At 36.6% G+C, this 21052-nt stretch overlaps 1 protein-coding gene across 1 annotated transcript; it reads left to right on the top strand.

Annotated features, from left to right (window-relative positions):
• Window positions 1-1228: 1228 nt before the first annotated feature.
• LOC121767667 (piriformospora indica-insensitive protein 2-like) lies at window positions 1229-3408 on the top strand. The gene is made up of 2 exons (XM_042163998.1): window positions 1229-1710; window positions 1871-3408. Exons 1-2 carry the CDS (start codon window positions 1501-1503, stop codon window positions 3020-3022), a joined length of 1362 nt encoding a protein of 453 aa, XP_042019932.1. The 5' UTR covers window positions 1229-1500; the 3' UTR covers window positions 3023-3408.
• The last annotated feature ends 17644 nt before the right edge of the window (window positions 3409-21052 follow it).

Genomic DNA, 21052 nt, shown 5'->3' on the forward strand with positions numbered 1-21052 from the left:
ATAGACACAAAAAGCCCATATACCAGCCCAATAGGATGATATACTAATTTGGATTGAAATACTGTTATTGTAAAAAATCCAGCAACTGAAAGGAGCCAAAAATTGAGCTACAGATCCGCAACGATTACTGCTCCAATTTTGGTTGGCTTTTATCAGATTCTACTATTTAAAATCATATTCTTGTTTACAGAAAAAGATGAAATCATTTGGGTTCTGAAATAGTAGAACTCAAACGTTTAAAAGTTGGAGAAGCCAAGAAAAGGACTTATCATGGTGTTAATAGTGTGGTCCGAAGCTTACAGCGTTGATAAAAAGGACTCTCTGTTTCAGACACAAACATTTATATGTTCGGTCCCTCTTATAGTATATAGCTGTATGCACACTTACTGTGTGTATATCTGTGTGAACTTTTAATGTTTCTAGTTTTTGTAATTTTCCTTTTATTTCATGTTATTCATATGCTCACACATTGTGTGTATCTGTGTGCTTTTTCATGTTTCTAGTTTTTGTAATTTTCCTTTTATTTCATTTTATTCGTCAAGACTTTATGCAGGCATGAAAATGAAAATAGGTAATACTATGTCTAGCATGGGCCTCTCTTAATCACTAAAAAATTTGTACCAAGAAAATGAGCAAATCTACTATTTACCCTTGATTATTATGGCGCGTATGAACTATGAAGAGTTTGCAAAGACACTGAAAATGAACAATGGTGAATTTGGTAGATTGAGCAAAAATCAAATGTATTGATCCGCCATCAATTTATAGTCTTTCAAATGAATGCATATTGGAACAACAATGCAGTGGTTCGAATATATTGTCACTTGGTGTTTCAAATCAATCATAAACCACATATCTCCCACTTACTATCATTATTAGGAGAACTAATTGAATTAGAGTACTATAAAACATGTCCTTACAAGTTAGTACATGAGATCCCTATTTCCATATAGGAAGGAGGAGCTAGCCCAAATTATAAGAAATTCAGACACGCAGCTAACGGACAAAAACCGTCTTTGTTTGCATGCATTGACATGCCCCTTTGCCATGCAAAATGGTCCCTCAAACTCTTGTATCATAAAACACTCCTTCCTTCATTATCAAAATTTAATATATCCATTACAGTTTTTTCGTATATGAAAACAAATATTCTCAAATCCCCCCATCCCCGAACAAAAACAAAAACAAAAACAAAAATGAAATTGATAAAAGGCCAGGCATTAACTAAACCAACTTTTTAATCCCACCTATATAAAACCCATAGATTTTCCCTTTTAAAAAATAGATCCCTTTCTTTGTTCATTTCTTCAGCAGTTTATGTTTAGGAGCTTATCATTTCTTTGTACTTGGACATAGCGGTTTTCTGTGTGAAGGTATATAAATAGTCAACAGAGGTGTAGACTGCTCTGTTTTTTGTGCAGGCGACTGTCAAAGACTACAAATCTGATTGCAAAGTTTACCTTCCTTTTCCTGCTAGAAATAAAACCCTTCTTTGGGATTATGAAAAATATCAAATCTTTGATGTTTTGGATCTTCATCCTCTCCATATTTAGTTTAAATTTGTGGTGCAATGGAGAGGCTGAGAGTGAGGCAGCTCCAATGAAGAGCGGGGAGAAAGCAGCTCTGTATTCTACTATTCAAACTTTCGTGGGAAAATGGTGGAATGGTTCGGATCTTTATCCGGATCCTTGTGGTTGGACTCCCATTGAGGTGACTCACTCTGTGTGTGTTTGTCTATTTCTCCCTATATTTCAAGATTCTTGAAGTGAAAAGGGAAATGCAGCTTTTAGCATATTTCTAGCCCATTATTATCTTCTTTTTTTGTGGTTCTTGATTATGTGAAGTGAAAAAGGATTTTTTTTTATGACAGGGTGTTTCATGCGATCTGTTTGATGGATATTGGTATGTGACAGAGTTAAGCATAGGATCTCTTCATGAAAACTCCCTAAATTGCGCAGAATATGCTGATTTCAGCCCTCATCTCTTTGCACTAAGCCACCTGAAATCTCTCTTATTCTTCAACTGCTTCACGGCGTTGCGCCACCGCCCTATCCCAATCCCTTCTCGGAGTTGGGGAGCTCTCGGAGCAAGCTTGGAGTCGCTGGAGTTCCGGTCAAACCCCGGGCTAACGGGGCGAATCCCGCCTTCTCTTGGGGAACTCAAGAGTCTTAAATCAATGGTGCTGGTGGAGAATGGACTGAGTGGTGAATTGCATCCATTCATAGGCAATTTGAAGGAATTGGAGCGTTTGAATCTTGCTGGGAATTCATTTGTAGGCCAAATACCTCATAGCTTGGGAGGGCTAAAGCAATTGTTGATTCTTGATTTGAGCAGGAATTTACTATCTGGCCCTTTGACATTGAGTTTTGGAGGGATGGTCCCACTCTTGAAGCTTGATTTGAGCTACAACAAACTGCATGGGAATATCCCAGAAAGTCTTGGGAACTTGAAGAATTTGACACTTTTAGACCTCAGCAACAACAGATTGAGAGGTGGGATCACTAAATCACTAGAGAATTTGGAGTTCTTGCAAGAACTAGTCCTCTCAAACAACCCCATTGGAGGTGGGCTAATGGAGCTCCAGTGGGAGAGAATGACGAGCCTAGCTGCGCTTGAGCTTTCGAACGCAAGCCTGACAGGTGGCATTCCAGAGTCGATGGCCCGTCTCCGGGGGCTGAGGTTTCTGGGGCTCAACAACAACATGCTGACAGGGGAGATCCCATCAAATCTTGCAAGTTTGCCTAATGTTGGTGCAATGTATCTTCATGGTAATAATTTGACAGGGGAGCTTGAATTCTCTGCTTTGTTTTACGGCAAAATGGGGAGAAGATTCGGTGCATGGGATAATCCAAATCTTTGCTACCGTGTGCATGCAACTTATATGCCTAAAGGGGTGAAACAATGCCAAAAGGATGTGATGAGATTTCTCAAACCTCTCGTTTCATTAGGATCACCACTATTAGTATCATCTTGTGTTAGGAACTTGGTTTTTGTTATGTTTATTGTAGATATAGTTATTTGAGGGGGATGATAGACCTAGTTCTAATATAGTAGGATTTGAGTTATGTCGTATTTTAAGGTTGAGGTCACTGGCGGATCCAGGTGGGGTCGGGCGGGGTCGGCCGACCCCACCACCTGCCCCGGAAGGCTACTTTCTTCGGCCTCCGACCCTACGGCGTTCACGTCTCCGCCCCCACCTCACGTCCTCACGCCGTGTGAGATGATGGGGAGACTGATCAGAGAGAAAGGAAGGAAGTGAGGCAGCCGGATGGGTAGACTGTTGTCGAGAACAAAGGAGTTGGAGGGGAAGAGTCCTTCCGCGGTTTTTGTTTTCGAAGAGAAAGAGGAATAGTATTGGAGATGTCATTATTATTTTCTCATCCCTATATTCACTCGTGAAATATAATAAATCGGCATCAATAAATTTAACTAAATTTAAAAGATTAAATATCTTAAATATGTTATCTAATTGTAAAATGGGCTTTGAAATATTTTTCTTTATTTGAATTAATTCTTAGAAGTCCATTAAAAATATATTCTCATCTTAAAATATCAATTAATGTTAAATAGTAGTAGTAGTAATATTTTTTTTACAGTATATCAAAATCAACTTATCTAAATTAACCACCTACTTATATAAAGTAAATATTTCTTAATTTCTTCTACTCTTAGTTTTATAATTTAAATTTTCAACCTTATTATTCATATTCAATTTTTTAAATCTTTAAAAATTTGGTATGTTACAGAAAAATTATGCTATGTGTATGTCATTTTTTTGTCAAAATACGTAGTATAACATAATTGTTCTCTCTTACTTTATTATTTATTTGCATCTTTGTTTTATCTAAGATCATATTTTATTCTTTCTTCAGTTAGCTCCATAAACGTCTTTTTCTTAAATTCTGTATCCAAAAGAAGCGTCTCGCTTATAAAAGGGAAGAAAGTGGAGTATGTTGTTTTAAGAATATCGATACTCGCTTGAATTATTTATATTAAAAAATATATTTATAAAAATAATTGATTTAAATAATTATTTTAAATAAATATTTACTATCTTGTTCGACCCCACCATATTTTGTTCCTGGATCCGCCATTGGTTGAGGTCATATATTATGGATGTGCACAAAACAAGTTAGTTATATTGTGGTATAAGAGAGAAGCAGGCAAGCAAGTGATGTGCACTAAAGAAATGTTTGTGGTTGGGTTTAAATGCATTGAAAGGGAAAGAGCAATGGTAATAGGGCCAACACCCTGTAGTTTTCCTGTGTCGATATTTGTATCTCAGAAATAGCACTTTGCAGTTTGCACAGACTCACAGAATACAATTCAAGTGGTCCATGCATATATTAAAGAAAAGGTAATGATGATAAAGATGTGTGTTTGTGAGAGAGAGAGAGAGGCTACCAACTGGGCTTGACTATTTAATAAATTTTCCCTAGAATTTGGTTGATTAGAGATTAATGCTCTCAAAATTAACCACTATAGAGGTCCAGCCTGGAATCTCATTGGGTCTAAAGTCATTGGGCCCAAACCGGCCCAACACTGAGTCGGGCTTATCGTATTTTGTCGGTAGTAATTTTTCATGTATGGGTGGGATTGGGATAAGCACGTGTTTGCATACTGATGAAGAAAAAGTATTAAGCAGGCGGCTTTACACACCAGAATGTGTGCCTAAGCCTAAGCATGCTTTTCATGTGGCCAATGGCAACACTTTTATGACCTTTCTAATTTTGCTTTTTATTAATTTTAATTGTTTCTATTTCTTTTTCAAAATTGATTGTTGTTTAGGTTTGTGCATCACGTAACTGTGAGTATTAGAGAAATGTGTAATTGCATAAGATTTTAGTGTTTTATGGGTATTCAGTTGCTGATGTCCTAAGAATGGGTAGATTTATTTGCGACCCGATCTACCAATTAATGAATTTTAAAAGAATGATATATTTTTGTTGATCTAAAATAGTATCATTTTTACTTTTTCTTCTATTCTCTTATATTTAACCTCACATTGCATCTGGAACATAAGATTAGTTAATTTTTAGTCTTTTTAAGAAAAATAATATTTCATATAACTTTTTAAATTATCGAATTAGTAACTATGCGGCTGTCAATGGATCGGAATTGCCGGCTATAATTCCTACTTACGTAGGCCTTGTGCGGCTTCTTGATTTCTTCTAAATAAATTATGAACAATACAAATATTGATTCGAATGTAGAGAAAAATAGAAACCGGCTGCTGATGTGTAGCAACAAATTAAGATATACTCCTATATTACTCGCATTTTTAAATTTGCATTAGCTAATAGTAGTAGGTTGAAATCTCTCCATCTGGAACACACTCCATGGGCCCTGGCTTAATGTCAACTCTTATCTCATAACTATTTATTGATCCATTCATTCATTCTGTATCTCTAAACATTTCATAAAATGAAGTAACAAATAATAATAATAATAATAATAATAATAATAATAATAATAATAATAATAATAATAATAATAATAATTCCATTTACTAAGTCCATTTCATTTTCACTTGCATACCAGTCAAAAGTCATCACCTTGGATTTTTATGTTCTTTTGCTTCAATTAAGGAGATGGATAGGAATGGCAACGAGGCGAGTCGGGTAGTGCTTTGATAGGAATTAATATGAGATTAATTCCTATTTAATATATTATATAAAAAAGAGAGTACAAAGGGAGGAAAATAGTTTAGATTGAGAGGAGAATCAAAGGAGAGAATCAGATTAATAATTTAATTCTTCATTCTTCTTGATAATAATAAAAGACTCAACATATATTTATAATATATGTGGTACAAAAAGATCTCCTACAAACTAGGAAAGTAAATCAAAAGCAAATCAAATCATAACCACTATGGAAAGTAAATAAAATCATAACAACTAAATAATACTAAAACATAAATAAACTAAATAAATATACGTAGAGAATATCAGCTCCCTTCCATAATAAAATAGAATATCAGCTCCCTTCCGAAATAAAATAGAATATCAGTGTAATAGCCGAGACTTAGATTTCTCGGGAATTATGAAATAAAATACTAGAACTTTTATTGACGAATGAAAGAGTATTTTTATTTCTTGAATAAGGGTACAAGTACAACTTCAGAAATTTCAAAGCCACCAAATTCCAAGTGTTTGGAATTAAATACACACCAATAAACTTTTACATGTTAAGAAAAAGAGAGAATTTCAAATAGAAACCCTATCTCTTTACAAATGAAACTACTAGCTTCGGTAGCATGGTTTCAGCCCAGTTTCCGATGGCCCGTTGGGCTGAACAGACGAGACAGCAACCGAGAAGAGTCAGCCTCTTGTCCCTGCCAGAAAACAACAAGATAAACAAGAGGTTACATAAGACACTAAAGCTTTTAGTTGGCAAAGTAAGCAAGGATAAGGAACAAACCTACTTTGAGCTTTGAAGACCAAAACTTACCGAAAAAAAAGAAAGGTAAGAGGTTGCTTTATCCCTGCACTCCACGGCTCACACCAGCCAAACGAGCAGCCACCAAGCACGGCAGTTCGGCACCGAGTTCGGCAGTTCGCCACCAAGCACGGCAGTTCGGCACCGAGCTCGGCAGTTCGCCACCAAGCACGGCAGTTCGGCACCGAGTTCGGCAGTTCGCCACCAAGCACGGCAGTTCGGCACCAAGCTCGGCAACTCCGTGATCTGGAGAGAAAGATCAAAACATGAAGAAGAGCTCGGCTGTTATGACAACTCGTTTCAACAGCCGTTAGATCTCCTCAATCGTTTACAGAGACAACAAGAGAAGTGTATTAAGAAAGGGAAGGGGAAACAATACCTTGCAGAAATGTGAGTGAGTGTTGGACCGAAAGAAGCAAACTCCAGCCAGCAGGCTCCCCTCCAGCTAATACTCTGCAAAGCTGCAGATAACAGCCCTTGCTTTTCCCTACCCAAACCGGTTATAGTCCGGAAATCAGCCCCCACAGTGCCACCTCTAGTGTGCACCTGCAAAAGAAGACAAAATTCATGAATGAATCAGAGTACAAGGCAGCACAAAACACCAAAATCAGTTAAAGAATGCTGCAAGGTCAGCCAAGTACCTCAGTCATTGTGCAGCTTTCAGTTACAAGCTGTGCATAAATATGCCAATCTCCTCCTCAGTTCCATCCCCCACCACACAACAAACTAGTTACTAAACGGAGCAGCAAGCGGAGGAGCAAGAGAGGTCAAGACCAAGGAAGGGAGTAGCTTAGCAAGTTCAGCGGAGTTACAAGGGAAAGGTAACACCCATCAGCTTAAATCTCAAGTTTAATGGCATCATTCGAGCATGATAGAAACAAAACATGGAAACGATTTATGATAACATGAGAATCTGAGAAATCAGTAAACCTCCCTTGCACATACCCCAGCCTCATTAGGATGCATGTCTAGGGTAGTGTAGCACTTTTGAGACTGGAGGAAAGGAACCATGGAATGGTGTCTTCCACACAGAATCAGTCACATAGAAGCACAACCACATTGCTTTTCAAACGCGAACTAGGACTAGACTATGACAAGAGAAAGAAGATAACTAGTAGGAACTTAGCTTCGGCGAGGCGACTGCCTGATTAAACGGCGCACTGCTACGAGGGTCTCCGCAGCGGCAGAACCGCCGTCTGCGTGTCACCCCTAAGCCGAGGGGTCCAGCGTCGCCGAAGGGAGGAAGATGGAGGCGACGGCAGCGTGGACCGAGGGATGCCGCTGAAGGACGGAGAATACGACGTCTTCCCTCCACGGGTGACCCCTCCGCGAACAAAACGTCGTCAAGATTGCCCGTACAAGGTTATGCCTCAAAGGGGGAAGAGATGGTGGGTAGTGGGTCGCCGGTTAGACAGCGACGAGTCCTCCACCTCCCCAGGTTTCCGAATTTTAGACCCCTTCTTGCCGAGTAGGAGACAGAGGGTGGGAGCGGTCGTGCGATGCGGAGAGGAAAGGAATAGAAATGGGCTGACTCCGGTTCCTCACACGCCGGCGAGGAGCGCTGAAGGTGGCGGGGTGCGAAATCGCCGAGAGGAAGGAGAGAAAGGGGGCTAGGGTTCCTCATTTTCAATTTGGGGATTTTTGAGAAATGAGAGAGAGATAGTGACGATGGTTGGTGAAGGGGGTATTTGGGCCTTTTCCACTATTCATCACTTGGGCCTGGAATTAATTAAGCTGGGCCAGATTAAATGAGAAGAAGAAAAGAATTGGGCCAATTAGTTAAGCTGGACCGAAAATGCTTAATGAAATAATACCTTGGCCCAGATTAAGTAAACTCCTTGCTGGACTTAAGAAATTAGTTCTCGGTTTAATACTTTTAGTGAAGAGCCTCTTTTCAAGTATAATGGAAATTATTTCCTAAGCCACGGAAGAAAAGAACTTATAAGCCGTGAGTGAAATAAAGGCCAGTGAATAATTAAGGCGGACTATAATAGTCACAGAAAGTATTTCTTAAATACTTAAGATAATCCGAGAATTCTAATACCGAACGGGTCAGCCGGTTACAGAACAAATTAAATCACCGATTTAAAGATTTAAGACTTCTAATTTTAGAAGGCAGAAATTAAAATAATAAGCACACGCTTAGGCATGCATTCATGCAAGATTTTTGAGGTCTAATTTAAAAATATTAATTTTGTAAAGGAACGTCGTCGTTCGACGCATAATCTCAGAACAGGGGAAAGCACCTATTTTGCAAGAGTTAAGCAATTGAGGTGTGGGCTTCTTTCCTTTTTATTTACAGAACTCTATGAGAATAAGTGTGAACTTTTGAATGAATTGTCATGCCATGTTTTATTTTGTGATTGCCATTCATGGTTAAAACGAATTCGGGTCCCAGTAGGTCAGTAAATCCTACTCGGACTAGTGTACACATAGGGACCGTGAGCTAGCGCAAGGTTGGCCGGTTCGTGGGTCGTGAGCTAGCGCCAGGTTGGCCGACCCAGTGATCGTGGAATGTGGCCACATTCCCGATTCACACAGCTTGACATGGTATATCATCAGAAAGTTAAAAGACTGCAGTCTATTTCAGAAAGAAATAACAGATTTTAGTGACCGGGACTTGTTTTCAGAAAAACCCCGCGTTCACTCAGCTTGGCAGACAATTAAAAGAAAAACAGTTTTCGGCATAAGCCACTGAGTATATCAAGTACTCAGCCCTGCATATTGTTTTCCTAAATGTGCAGGTTGATCGATCGAGGCAGAGGAGGTGTTGGGACTGAAGATGAAATAAAAGAAGGGTAGCTAGTGTAGTATGTCTCCATACATGTTATACTTGTCTTGGAACTCTTCCGCTGCATAGACCTAGCTTTGTCTCAGTAAAGACAATGTCCCCCTTTTCACTCTGATGTAATAATTTGCTATTTTTGATGACTTTTAGACAGTATTTCCTTAATTTCAGTAATTATGATGATGTGTTGAGACAGTTTAGAATTTTTAGTCGCGAAATAGCTGCGCTTTCTTTGACTAGGAAGTTGTGGTCGTGACAATCAGGTCCCTATCAACTCCCCCAATGTTGAAAACCATCTTGCCCTCAAGGTGGAAGTTAGAAAAATAATCTTCCATCTCGTTGTCGCGGTCTTTGTTTGGACTGTTTGGATCTTCGCCTGCAAACAAAATTGTGTCGTTTCGGACCGCAACGAGTGATGAAGAAACCGTCGTTGGACATGAGATCTCTTCCGCGACTTCAGTGACATAACCAATTATGACAACAGTTATTTTTGGGCTATGGGATTTGGTTTCCACCAAAACCATTGGCTCATCCAGCTTTTGAGGTGATTCGTCATCAATTTTTACCATCTCTTCGATGATGGGATCAGACTTGACATTTGTTGTTGGCTCATCATCGTTTTCTGCAATAGGCTCGATGATAGAATCAGATGTGGCCTCCTTTTTAGCCATAGCTCCTTTTTAGCTAAATATGCAACTGCCTCTATAATTTTGTTGAGAAGTTTATTCGTCTCGACGAAGTAAATGACATCCTCATCTAAGTTATGATGAGGATTTGATTTGCTTTTGATTTACTTTCCTAGTTTATAGATCTTTTTGTACCACACATATTATAAATATGTGTAGAGTCTTTTATTATCATAAAGGAAAATGAAGAATTAAAATATTAATCTCATTCTCTCTCTGGCGTGAAACGCCCCTAGCACCTCAATTAGGGTATTTCTCTCTACAAAGTCACGCAATTTTCTCTTCTTCAGTATTTTCTCAAATAATTTCTTCCATAGGAATTAGTGGTTAGGATTTAATTTGCTTTTGATTTACTTTTCTAGTTTATAGGAGATCTTTTTGTACCACACATATTATAAATATGTGTGGAGTCTTTTATTATTATCAAGCAGAATGAAGAATTAAATTATTAATCTGGTTCTCTCCTTCGGTTCTCCCTCTTGGAGAAATCGCCAATCTAAGCTATTTTCTTCCCTTTGTGCTATCTTTTCATATAATATATTCAATAGGAATTAATCTCATATTAATTCCTATCAAATTGGTGTTTTCATTAGGTTCTCATCCTCCTTTTGATTTCTACCACCATGTCCGTCTTGCTGTCAAACTCTCCTCCAGACTCTACTCCTCGGTTTTCTGGTGTTAACCCTGTGAGGTGGATTTTGGATATTCATGAATATTTTGACTGTCACTTGTTCTCTGATGCTGATCGTTTGTTTTTTGACCATCCAGCATCTGTATGGCTCCACGAGTATCGACGCTCGAATACTAATTGCTCATGGCAAGAATTTCTGGATGATGTTTGTCATAACTTTGATGAGGATGCCATTTACTTCGCCGAGACGAATAAACTTCTCAATAAAATTATGGAAGCAATTGCATATTTAGCAAAAAAGAGGCCACATCTGATTCTATCATCGAGCCCGTTGCAAAAAATGACGATGAGCCAACAACAAATGTCGAGTCTGATCCCTTCATCGAAGAGACGGTAAAAATTGATGACGAATTGGCACAAGCGTTAGATGAGGCAATAAATTTGGTGGAAACAAAATTTCCTCCAAATTCTCATAGCCCAAAAATTAATGTTGTCGCCATTGGTTATGTCAGTGAAGTTGCTAAAGAGATCTCATGCCCAAAGATGATTTCTCCATCATTCGTTGCGATCCCAAACGGTACAATTTTGTTTGGAGACGAAGATCCAAACAAAGACAGCGACAATGAGATGAAAGATTATTTTGCTGACTTCCACCTTGAGGGCAAGGTGGTTTTCAATGGTAGGAGAGTTGATAGGGACATGATATTCTATTTTATTCCGGAAGGGAGCTGATATTCTCTCCGTATATTTATTTAGTTTATTTATGTTTTAGTATTATTTAGTTGTTATGATTTTATTTACTTTCCATACTGGTTAGGATTTGATTTACTTTTGATTTACTTTCCTAGTTTATAGTAGATCTTTTTGTCCCACACCTATTATAAATATGTGTGGAGTCTTTTATTATTATAAAGATTAATCTCATTCTCTCTCTGGCGTGAAACGCCCCTAGCACCTCAATTAGGGTATTTCTCTCTACAAAGTCACGCTATTTTCTCTTCTTCAGTATTTTCTCAAATAATTTCTTCCATAGGAATTAACCTCACGTTAATTCCTACTCATGCTTCCACCGTTCCACGGTTCCACCCGAATGCATCTAAATTGACATACATGTCCTTATCGATATACCGTTAATTTAAAACTTAATGAATCATCAATTCACAAGACATTAGTTAAGTTTGTACTATATTAAGTAATTATAAATAATGTGAAAATTACTAAAAATTCTTGTAATTTTTTAAAATTGTTGGGGTTTATGGGCCCAGGTCCCTACTTTCCTGTCTATGCCCATAAGTCATACAACCAATTTTATTAATAGTATTATTATTCTCTTTTTTAAGACAATCCACTTGAAGGTGTCGCTTTAGGTAAATTTTGGTCCAGTATTTTATCACATACTCCCTATTCACTAAAAAATTGTTTAGTATTGCTAAAATTTTAAGGAGTTGGTAATTTAGTCATGTTTAGAATTTTAAAGTGTTGGTAGTTTAATTTGGTCATGCTTAGATTGCATTTAGTTGAAACATTTCCCCGCCATAATTATCGAGCGTATGACCTCGGTCTTAAGATGTTTACAGTCAACCATTAAAGTCATATGTATTTATATGCATGATTTTAATTTTTTCCAACCAAGAAAATATGTAAACTTGACTGAATATATACGTAGTGAAATGATTTAGGTCCAGTGCATATATCTTCTCCCGATCGAGGATATTTATTACGAATACGATATGAAGAAATTTGTTATGCAAATACTTCTTTGATACGTCTCATGACGCCTCAGCAATTTGCCAACTTTTCTTCAAATATTTAATACTACTACTAATTTGGAAGTCATAATTTAGATAGTATAATAACCAATTTACTCTGCAATAACATCAGTCACGGGTGCCTGCTTTTCCACATCTGACTTTTTAATCAATGGCGGTCTTCCTTGTACGCACCACTTAATCTCTCTATTATTTTCCTACTATTTTACTCACACGACACGTTGATATAATTTAACATATTAGAATAATTGTCAATATTTCCTGTTAATGGCTGACTTTCAATTGAGATTACTTACTTGCTCAATTAAGTAAAGTTGAGAGAGTGTCTCCAATTCAACAGTATTGTTGAAAATCATCTATATTATATAAAACCATTCTATAAATTATATGTCACGTCTTTAATTGTAGCGTTACCAAGCTTTTTAGTTTTTTCTTTATCTTTACAATAAATTAGTTTTTTCAAACTACAACTAAAGTTACCAATAATGTATTTCAAAAGTCAAACAATATAATCATAAGAATGTAATACTTAGATAAATTACATAGCAAGGTAAATTTCAAAAATAATATGTAAACTTTATAATTTACCATATTACCATATAAATCGCATAAATCAATCCAAAACTTCAATCGAGCCGGATGCCAAAAGTTGAAATTATATGCCGCCGACAACCATTCTTCGCTCAACTCCAATAATTAATCATTTTTTTCAAATCGAGATTAGCTCGGAAATTTTTTAAGCAGTGGACTACTCACTACAGTCTGCACATTAAAATTTCACATTAGTTTTATATTTTTCATTATTTTGGACCTAATCTGCATATATTTAATTTGTTTCTAAATATTTTTAAAAATCCTTAAATTAATAGGAATTGAAAAATATTTATTCCTTATTTTCATTTACTTTTGTTATTTGATGTGCTATGAGTTTGTATCCATATTAGTAATAAATAGCGAACCATATCGAAAAACTGACGCCGATTTCACCGACGCCGGTCGCAATAGTTTAAGGATTCGTGTGGAAATAACAAAAGTAATAAACTGACGCCGGTCTGACGCCGATTTAAATACAATGGCGCCGTGAGGATCGGCGTTAAAACTGACCGGCGTCAGAATTTAAATATTTTTTTTTCGAAAACACTATATATACGCGCTTTGGACGTCATTTTCATTCGCACCACTTGTTTTAAGGGATCAACGCGTTTGTGGCATGTCGACTGCATTGCTGATATAATGTACGCCTGCATTATCATGCACAACATGATTGTCGAAGATGAAGGTGTACAACTGACTGATTGGGCCAATGACGATGATGAAGCCGGTCCAAGCCACGGCGTCGCCGCCGCCAACGTACGAGGTGGGGTACCTCACGATGAAGAAGCCCTCTTCCAAGCACATGCCGACATGCGTCAGACGGAGGCTCATATTCGACTCCAAAAGGATTTAATTGTAGAGTTGTGGGCGCGGAGGATTGGAAGGCATTAGTTTTTATTTAAATTTATGTAATTTTTTAAAATGTATTTTTTAAAAATTATTGTACTTTTTGAAATTTTAATAGTATTATTCAATTTTCCTGTATTTATCTCGTAAATTAAATTCCGTATGTTGCTAAAATTGTAAATTAAATTTATATAATTGTTATTAGTGATGTGGATAGGCTATGTGAGAGCTATTTGATGTCCAGTTGCATGTTCAGATGATGTGGCAGGAGGATTTTAGTACTGGATGGTATGGCAGTGGGAAGACTATGTGAGGGCTATGAGAAGTCTTAGACCATTGTGTATCAAGGGGTGACAATTATGAAAAAAAATCAAAATTAATTTATAACTAGATGACCAAAGAAATTGTAGACTAATCGTCATTTGCTGTCTCCACGGATAAACGAAGATTTGTGCTGGCTATATTATAGTAATTCTTAAGCTCGCCACGTGGCACATTTCATAAACATCAATTTCATCATCACCACCAAATATATAGTTTACTACAAATTTCAACCCTAAGGATTTGCATATGAAACGGTCAACCCCCTTCATCCACACACACAAAATGTGAATGTCTGCAATCTATATATTGATAGAAAATAGAATACGAAAAATAAATGACTAATGCAAAAAATAAAAATTATATTATAAAGATTATATTGTATTATGCTCAGATAATCAACTCTATTACGTCTAACTCTTTCTCTAAACTTTAATTCTATATTAATAAGGAAAGCAAAGTAGGAATCTACTAGTACTTTTAATTTGATTATCTTTGATTATCAAGTTTGACTTCTTCTTTGTTTGAATAGACTCAATTCTATATATTTGATTATCTTTAATCACGTATATTCTCTGCATACAATATACACAGAACTGGATTATAAAATTTATATTTCGATATGTAGCTCAAATTAAACCTCAAAGTATCAAATTAAACCGTGTAAAATACTTGCCATGCCCATCAATTTCTACTCTCAGCATTTTCCTTACAATTCATGCCCCCACAAATCTCTCTATATATACCCTCCTCACCAAACACAAACACAAACACATTCTTTCATAAATCTAATACCAAAACCAAAAAAGTTTTCATTATATTAAAAAAATTCATTCAACTATGGCTCCTTCTTGCTCAAAAACCTCGATCTTCACAATCCTTTTTGTTGTAGCGCTTGTGCTGTTGAGTTCGGGCGTGGACGCCAGTAGGCCGGGGAGAATGATGGCGACGATGACGGTGATGAAGGAAGAGGATGTGTCGGCGATGGCTTTGAAGTATTTGAGAGAAAATGAGGAGAAGTTGTTCTTTGCAAGACTTCCAAAAGGAGTGCCCATTCCTCCAACTGGACCTTCCCATAGGCACAATTCTGCTCCTTCAAACCGATGAATCAATTCTGCAACAATCAATCATGCATGACTTTTATAGACTATCATATATTCTTTCCTTTTTTTTGGGTTTCGATTTTGTGTTAAATGGTGAGGTTTTGATAATTATGCTCCTTTATTATTTTCTTGAAACATTGTACATAGATTATAGATAGTTGCTCCTAGTATTTATTTGCCAAAAAGGAGAAATAAATATAAGGATTAGGTGACTGATTTAACAGTCATCACCCCGTTATGAAATTCGACGTCTCTAGCTACATTATTCAAAGGTACGGTCGTGATCTCAACTCATTTAATTATTTTTTAGTTGAATATTTTCTCATATTAGTCTTCGTGATCAGAAAATTAGGATTAAGTCATCATAAAAAAATTGTGAAAAATAAAATTACATTGCACTCAATTAATTTTGACGTGTTAAAAAATTTAATAAAATTAGATGAGAATCTAATCAAAACCTTTGCGTAATTACAGTTGCTTGGATCCGTTACTTAATTAGATTGGTATATTTTGACCATGATTGTGTCGAATTGGAAAATTAAATAATTCAATTATATTTGAGGTCAACTTTGGCGAGGTAACAGTTGGCTTGGCTTGTAAGATCCATAGTCCTCACGGCTTTACTCGCAAAGTCTATGTAGAAAATCAAATATGATAATTAATGTAATTAACCACTTTTTTTTGTTTTTGTTTCCCATTAATATAAAATACTTTAAATTGGCACATTAAATGAGTATGGTCAATTATAAACCATCAGTCCGTCACGTTCTTATATAGTGTTATCATCGATTTTATCTTGCAGTAACTAATGAAATGAATCATATATGCACTATAAAATAAGAATTATGAGAACACAAGGCAGAGTATTTTAACCGATGAGTTAAAAGTGAGTTAACAAATTAATGTGCTTTTGTAATCGAATTTTATCTATAAATTTAACAATCAAGAAATGAGAACTTCTGACTTTATAGTCATAATTTACTTATCACACTTATGCATATTAGGTCGCTCGAACTCTCCATCTATAGATTAAAGTTCATGTTGAAGATGCTATTTGTGAGCTGCGTGTGGTGGAACTTTGAAAAGTTATGAGGTCATTTGTGAGTCATTCAATTTTTCTAGATAAAATTTTAGTAACAAATAATGATAGAGAAGAGAGTTTTACTTTTATTAAGAAAAAGTAATTAACTTGATAATTTATGTTTTCAACGCAAGCGGAAGGATAAGCTATGTGATCCCATAATTGATGAAAAAGTATGTAAAGTATATATGGTATATATACGTCATTTATGAGATAGGAGTATAAACGAACGAAGTCTCATGTATATCTCGACTTTGTTTTAACTATTTTTAAAAGAAATACTACAATAGCGATTCATCGCAAATTTGAGAAAAAAAAAAACTCACTAAATAGTGTATAAAATATTAAAGAGGAATGAAAATATGTCACTCTATAGGTTTTGTAAATAAATCGCCTGAATCTCGAATTGATTTTTTTCTTTTAAATACAATCTGCCATTTGTAACGGTGATAAGGTACTGTGTTTTCTTTTGTTCCTTTTTTTTACATCTTGTGCTTTATTTTTGACTATGTTATACTCAAAAAATATGTGTTGGGCTAAAGTTTTCTAACCATCAACTTAAAGAGGTTTACAAAAATCCTTTCTTATCCTGGTGGTAGAAAATCCAATGTTTATCCTATGAGACTTGACTTTTAAAATTAACTTTTCTTACGAATAAATTAAAGTTTTTCAATCGGTTTATATATTTTTTATGAGTCAATAAACTCCACTTTCTTTATAATAGAAATAAATAACAAAAAAAACTTGTCTCCTGACGGAAAACCAATAAATGGGAGGCCTAGCCTAACTGAAGAAATTGACATATGCCAACCATTGTATTCCATTGAAGACATTGACCAAAATGGGACCTTGTAAATATGCTAAAAGGACAACCGACGACTTCAACAATATGGCACTATCTGCCTATTACAAAATACTTATAAATAAACTCTAAAACTAAAGATCAATTCACAACCATTATATTAAAATGGAAGGATGAGATTAAGAACACGGAGCTTATTTCTAAATGCATTAAAATCGCTTTAGTTCATACGAGGGGTGTGAATTCGTATGAACTAAAATAATCTAAAAATGACCTTTGTGTTTAATCATTTGGTTATACATTAAGATGTGGGTTTTTTTAGCACTTACCTATGATAATACTTGAATGTTTTAAGCTAATTTTGAATGATTCTGATACATAATTCATTAGAATAGTGAAAATGGACATGAATGAATTTTCGATTTCCAAGTGTTTCTTCTTACTCTCTTTTCTTTTCTAATCTTCTTGTGGGCTTTATCTAGAGAATAGAAGAGAAGAATCAAAGAAATGTCTAGCATCGCAAATTCGCCCCCGGATTACATTTACTCAAAAAGCCCAAGAAACTTACCCTATTCTTATTTTATATAAATACAATTATCTGGGCCTCATTAAGTCGAAGCATGGGCTGAAACGATGTGATTTGTAGGCCCATCAACAGTTATTATAACGGCAGAAGTTAGATTAGTATACTATACAATAGCCATTTTTATTTGGAGCCTCTAATTTGTCCATTATATTGTGAAAAGTCCTAAATATATAGAAGTTGTTGAGATACTTCAATTCTATCTGCGTAGAATACTGTAACCTAATTCTGTTTTTAGCACTGAAATTCGCGTTTGCGATTTCGAGATTATTTGTTATCATTCAATCCGACTACTAAAAATTAAAATATGACTGTATATAATTTGAGATATCTCCTTAATAGTCCGACTACTAGGAATCTAATACAACCGAAATAGCATATGTAATACTTAGATTCCCCAGGCCAAGTCTCTTGCCAAAACTAAGTAAAAAAAATAGCACATAAATATAGGTGAAGGTGAAAATCGCATGCTTTATTTTTCCTGTTGTAGCTGAGCAAATCTGGAAAAATGGAGAAAGCAGATATTCTATGAAGCGGCCGATCTCTGTGTAAACTGTAAAAGCAAGAAAAGAGGAAGATTTTTGGGCCAAAAATTGAAAAGAGGTTTGGGAAAAATAATAATGTGGCCATCAAATTGAGGTAAATAAAAATAAGACAGAGACTTGAATGAGATTGAATGGACATAATTGCCCCAACTGCACCCGACAAATTCTCATGCTTTATCTGCGTATTTGCTGCATGTTTCAAGTTCCAGTGAATAGTGACATTACAATAGTAGTGCTACCAGTCCTAATTAAATCAAGATTCATATAGATCTAAGTTAAAATGTGTCACATGAATACGATTTTGCTATCACTCTTCTTAATTTTCAACGAACACACATTTTCTTCGCGATTTTATCTATACAAAAAATAGTGCACAATAGTTATTTAACATTCATTTCAAAATAACTCAAATTACACACATTAATTAGTGAAGCCACTTATAAACTAAGGTTATAAGAGCATCTGCATCGCCATCTCGATGCGGGCTGGGACTCGTCTCGGCGAGACAAGCCAACATCGAGATAGCGATGCAGCCCTCCCGTCACATCGCGTGTCCCTCCGCCTCGATGAAGCGATTGTAATCATTATAAAAGAGACGTGTCTCTTTTATAATGATTATGGTCGCGTACGGCCACGTGGCGAGCTCTGGCGCGAGGCGTGACGCCCACTCGCCGGCCTGCGAGTAGGTGCCGTCATGCTGACGCAATAAATAATTTTTTTTAAAAAAAACTATTTTTCAAAAAAAAGTTAAAATTAAAATTTTAAAACGGTAATATTACGGTTTGAATTTAATTTTTTTTTTAATTCTATAAATACTCGCATTACCTCTTTCATTTTTACACACAAGCACACTATCTCTCATCTTTTTTTTCTTCTCATCACTATCATATCATCTTTTTTTATTTAATTATGTGTTTTTTTTGTTTTTTAGGATTTTAAATTATAATTTTCTTTTATTTAATGAATTGTGTTTTTATTAATTAAATTTGTTGGAAATAAAAATAAAAAAATGAAATTGAATCAATAGTTAAAGGATGAGATGGTTAAGAGATTGAGGGTTGTATGTGTTGTCTCTTATTTAAGAGATGAGGTAAAAAGTGCGGTGTGGCCTATGAACAGTTAAGGGATGAGACGGTATCGAGACACGAGGGATATGGATGGTAAGTCCTAATAAATAACTTAAAAATAAAAGTTCTGAAAAATGATTTTTTCTAGATTTCGATGAAAGGATGGTAAAAGTAAGCTACCTTACCTGTCACCGAATTGGTGTTTTGTTTTATTCGTGTCAATTTATGGAAGTGTGTTGGTTGTTAATTTTCGTAATAAAGAGAAATGGAAACAATTTGTGTATAAAATTGTTAAGTTGGACTTCAGAGAAATCATCAGCACGTGTTAGGAACACATTATTGAGGTCTCCCATGTGTTGGGCCGTCTTCGATTTGGGTGTGTCCGTGGCCGAATCATGCCCAATCATTACAATTGTTTTTCATTTCGTTTTATCAAGGGAAAGAATAAGAATTCAATCTCATGACCACTCCATCCTAATAACAGAATACATTTTGTACTTTCCACTCAATAATTCCATGTGTGTCTCTCATAAAAATATTACATTTATCTGCATATCTAATGTATTTTTTAATAAAATATTAACATTTGGTTGTGTGAATTCCACCCAAAATCTTGGCACAAGATATAAATGGTGAGCAAAACCAGATAAGACAATACTAAATTCCTAATTATGTTTGTACATAATTCCGAGCCATTCACACTCAATAAGAAGGGGTGTAGATCATTAACTATGAATCATTAATGTGTTTAGACAAAGATAATCCACAACGGGTCTCGCCGGCGTCTCGCGTCTCGTCCCGGCGAGACGAGACCCCGGCGAGACGCGTTGCAGCCTTCGTCTCGTCCCGTCTCGTCCCGCGTCTCGTCTCGGCGAGCCACGAGACGAGCTGTCTCGCCACGCGCCTAGGCGACGTGGCGCAGCCTGGCGTCGTGCGTGACGCCCACTCGCCTGCCCGCGAGTGGGCGTCGTCACGTGCTGACGCAATAAATATTTTTTTAAAAAAAATTCGAATTTAAATTAAAAAAAAATTTGTAACGGTATTATTACCTTTTTTTTGTTTTTTTTTACAATTTTTTTATTTTTTATTAAATTTTTTACTCTATAAATACTCCTAAACTCATCCTCATTTACACACAACTACACATCTATTCTTCCTATCATCTAAATTTTCTCTCAAATTTTCACTGAAATTTTCATAACCCAACTCAAGATGTCCGGCGACGGCGAGGGCAACTATGGCGGCTCCGGCTCCGGCGGGTGGGATCTCAACTCGTTCGGTGATTGGGAGAACATGATCAACACATTGGGCGGTGGAGGTTCGTCAACGCCGGGGACGCAGGGTTCGGCGACGCCGGGGGGGTACCAACCACCCAATTTTGACCTTGATGCATATGTTCGTCCCAACGTCCCGCGGTTTTCGCAGGGATTATCCCAGATCCGGGAGGATTTTCCAGTTGATCCCACGCCGGGCATCGGCCGAGGCGGTGGAAGTGGGCGAGGCGGTGGAAGTGGGCGAGGCGGTGGAGGTGGCCGAGGCAGTGTACAACCCCAGACGGGCGAGGACGAGGAGGAAGAAGAGGAAGAGGATCTTGGCCGACATCCGTACAACAACCTCGAAACGATGGCGGTGTACAACGCCTGGATCACGGTCTCGTACGATCCCATCGTCGGGAATCAACAAACCCGGAAGTGTTTCTGGGAAAAGGTTGTCGAGGTCTACCACCAAATAAAGTCGAACCGCTCCCGCAAGCGCAAATGATCCGCTGTCACTTTGACCGAGTCGACCGACAGGTCAA

The sequence above is a fragment of the Salvia splendens genome, chromosome 15 (assembly GCF_004379255.2).
Source record: "Salvia splendens isolate huo1 chromosome 15, SspV2, whole genome shotgun sequence".
Taxonomy (NCBI): Eukaryota; Viridiplantae; Streptophyta; class Magnoliopsida; order Lamiales; family Lamiaceae; genus Salvia; species Salvia splendens.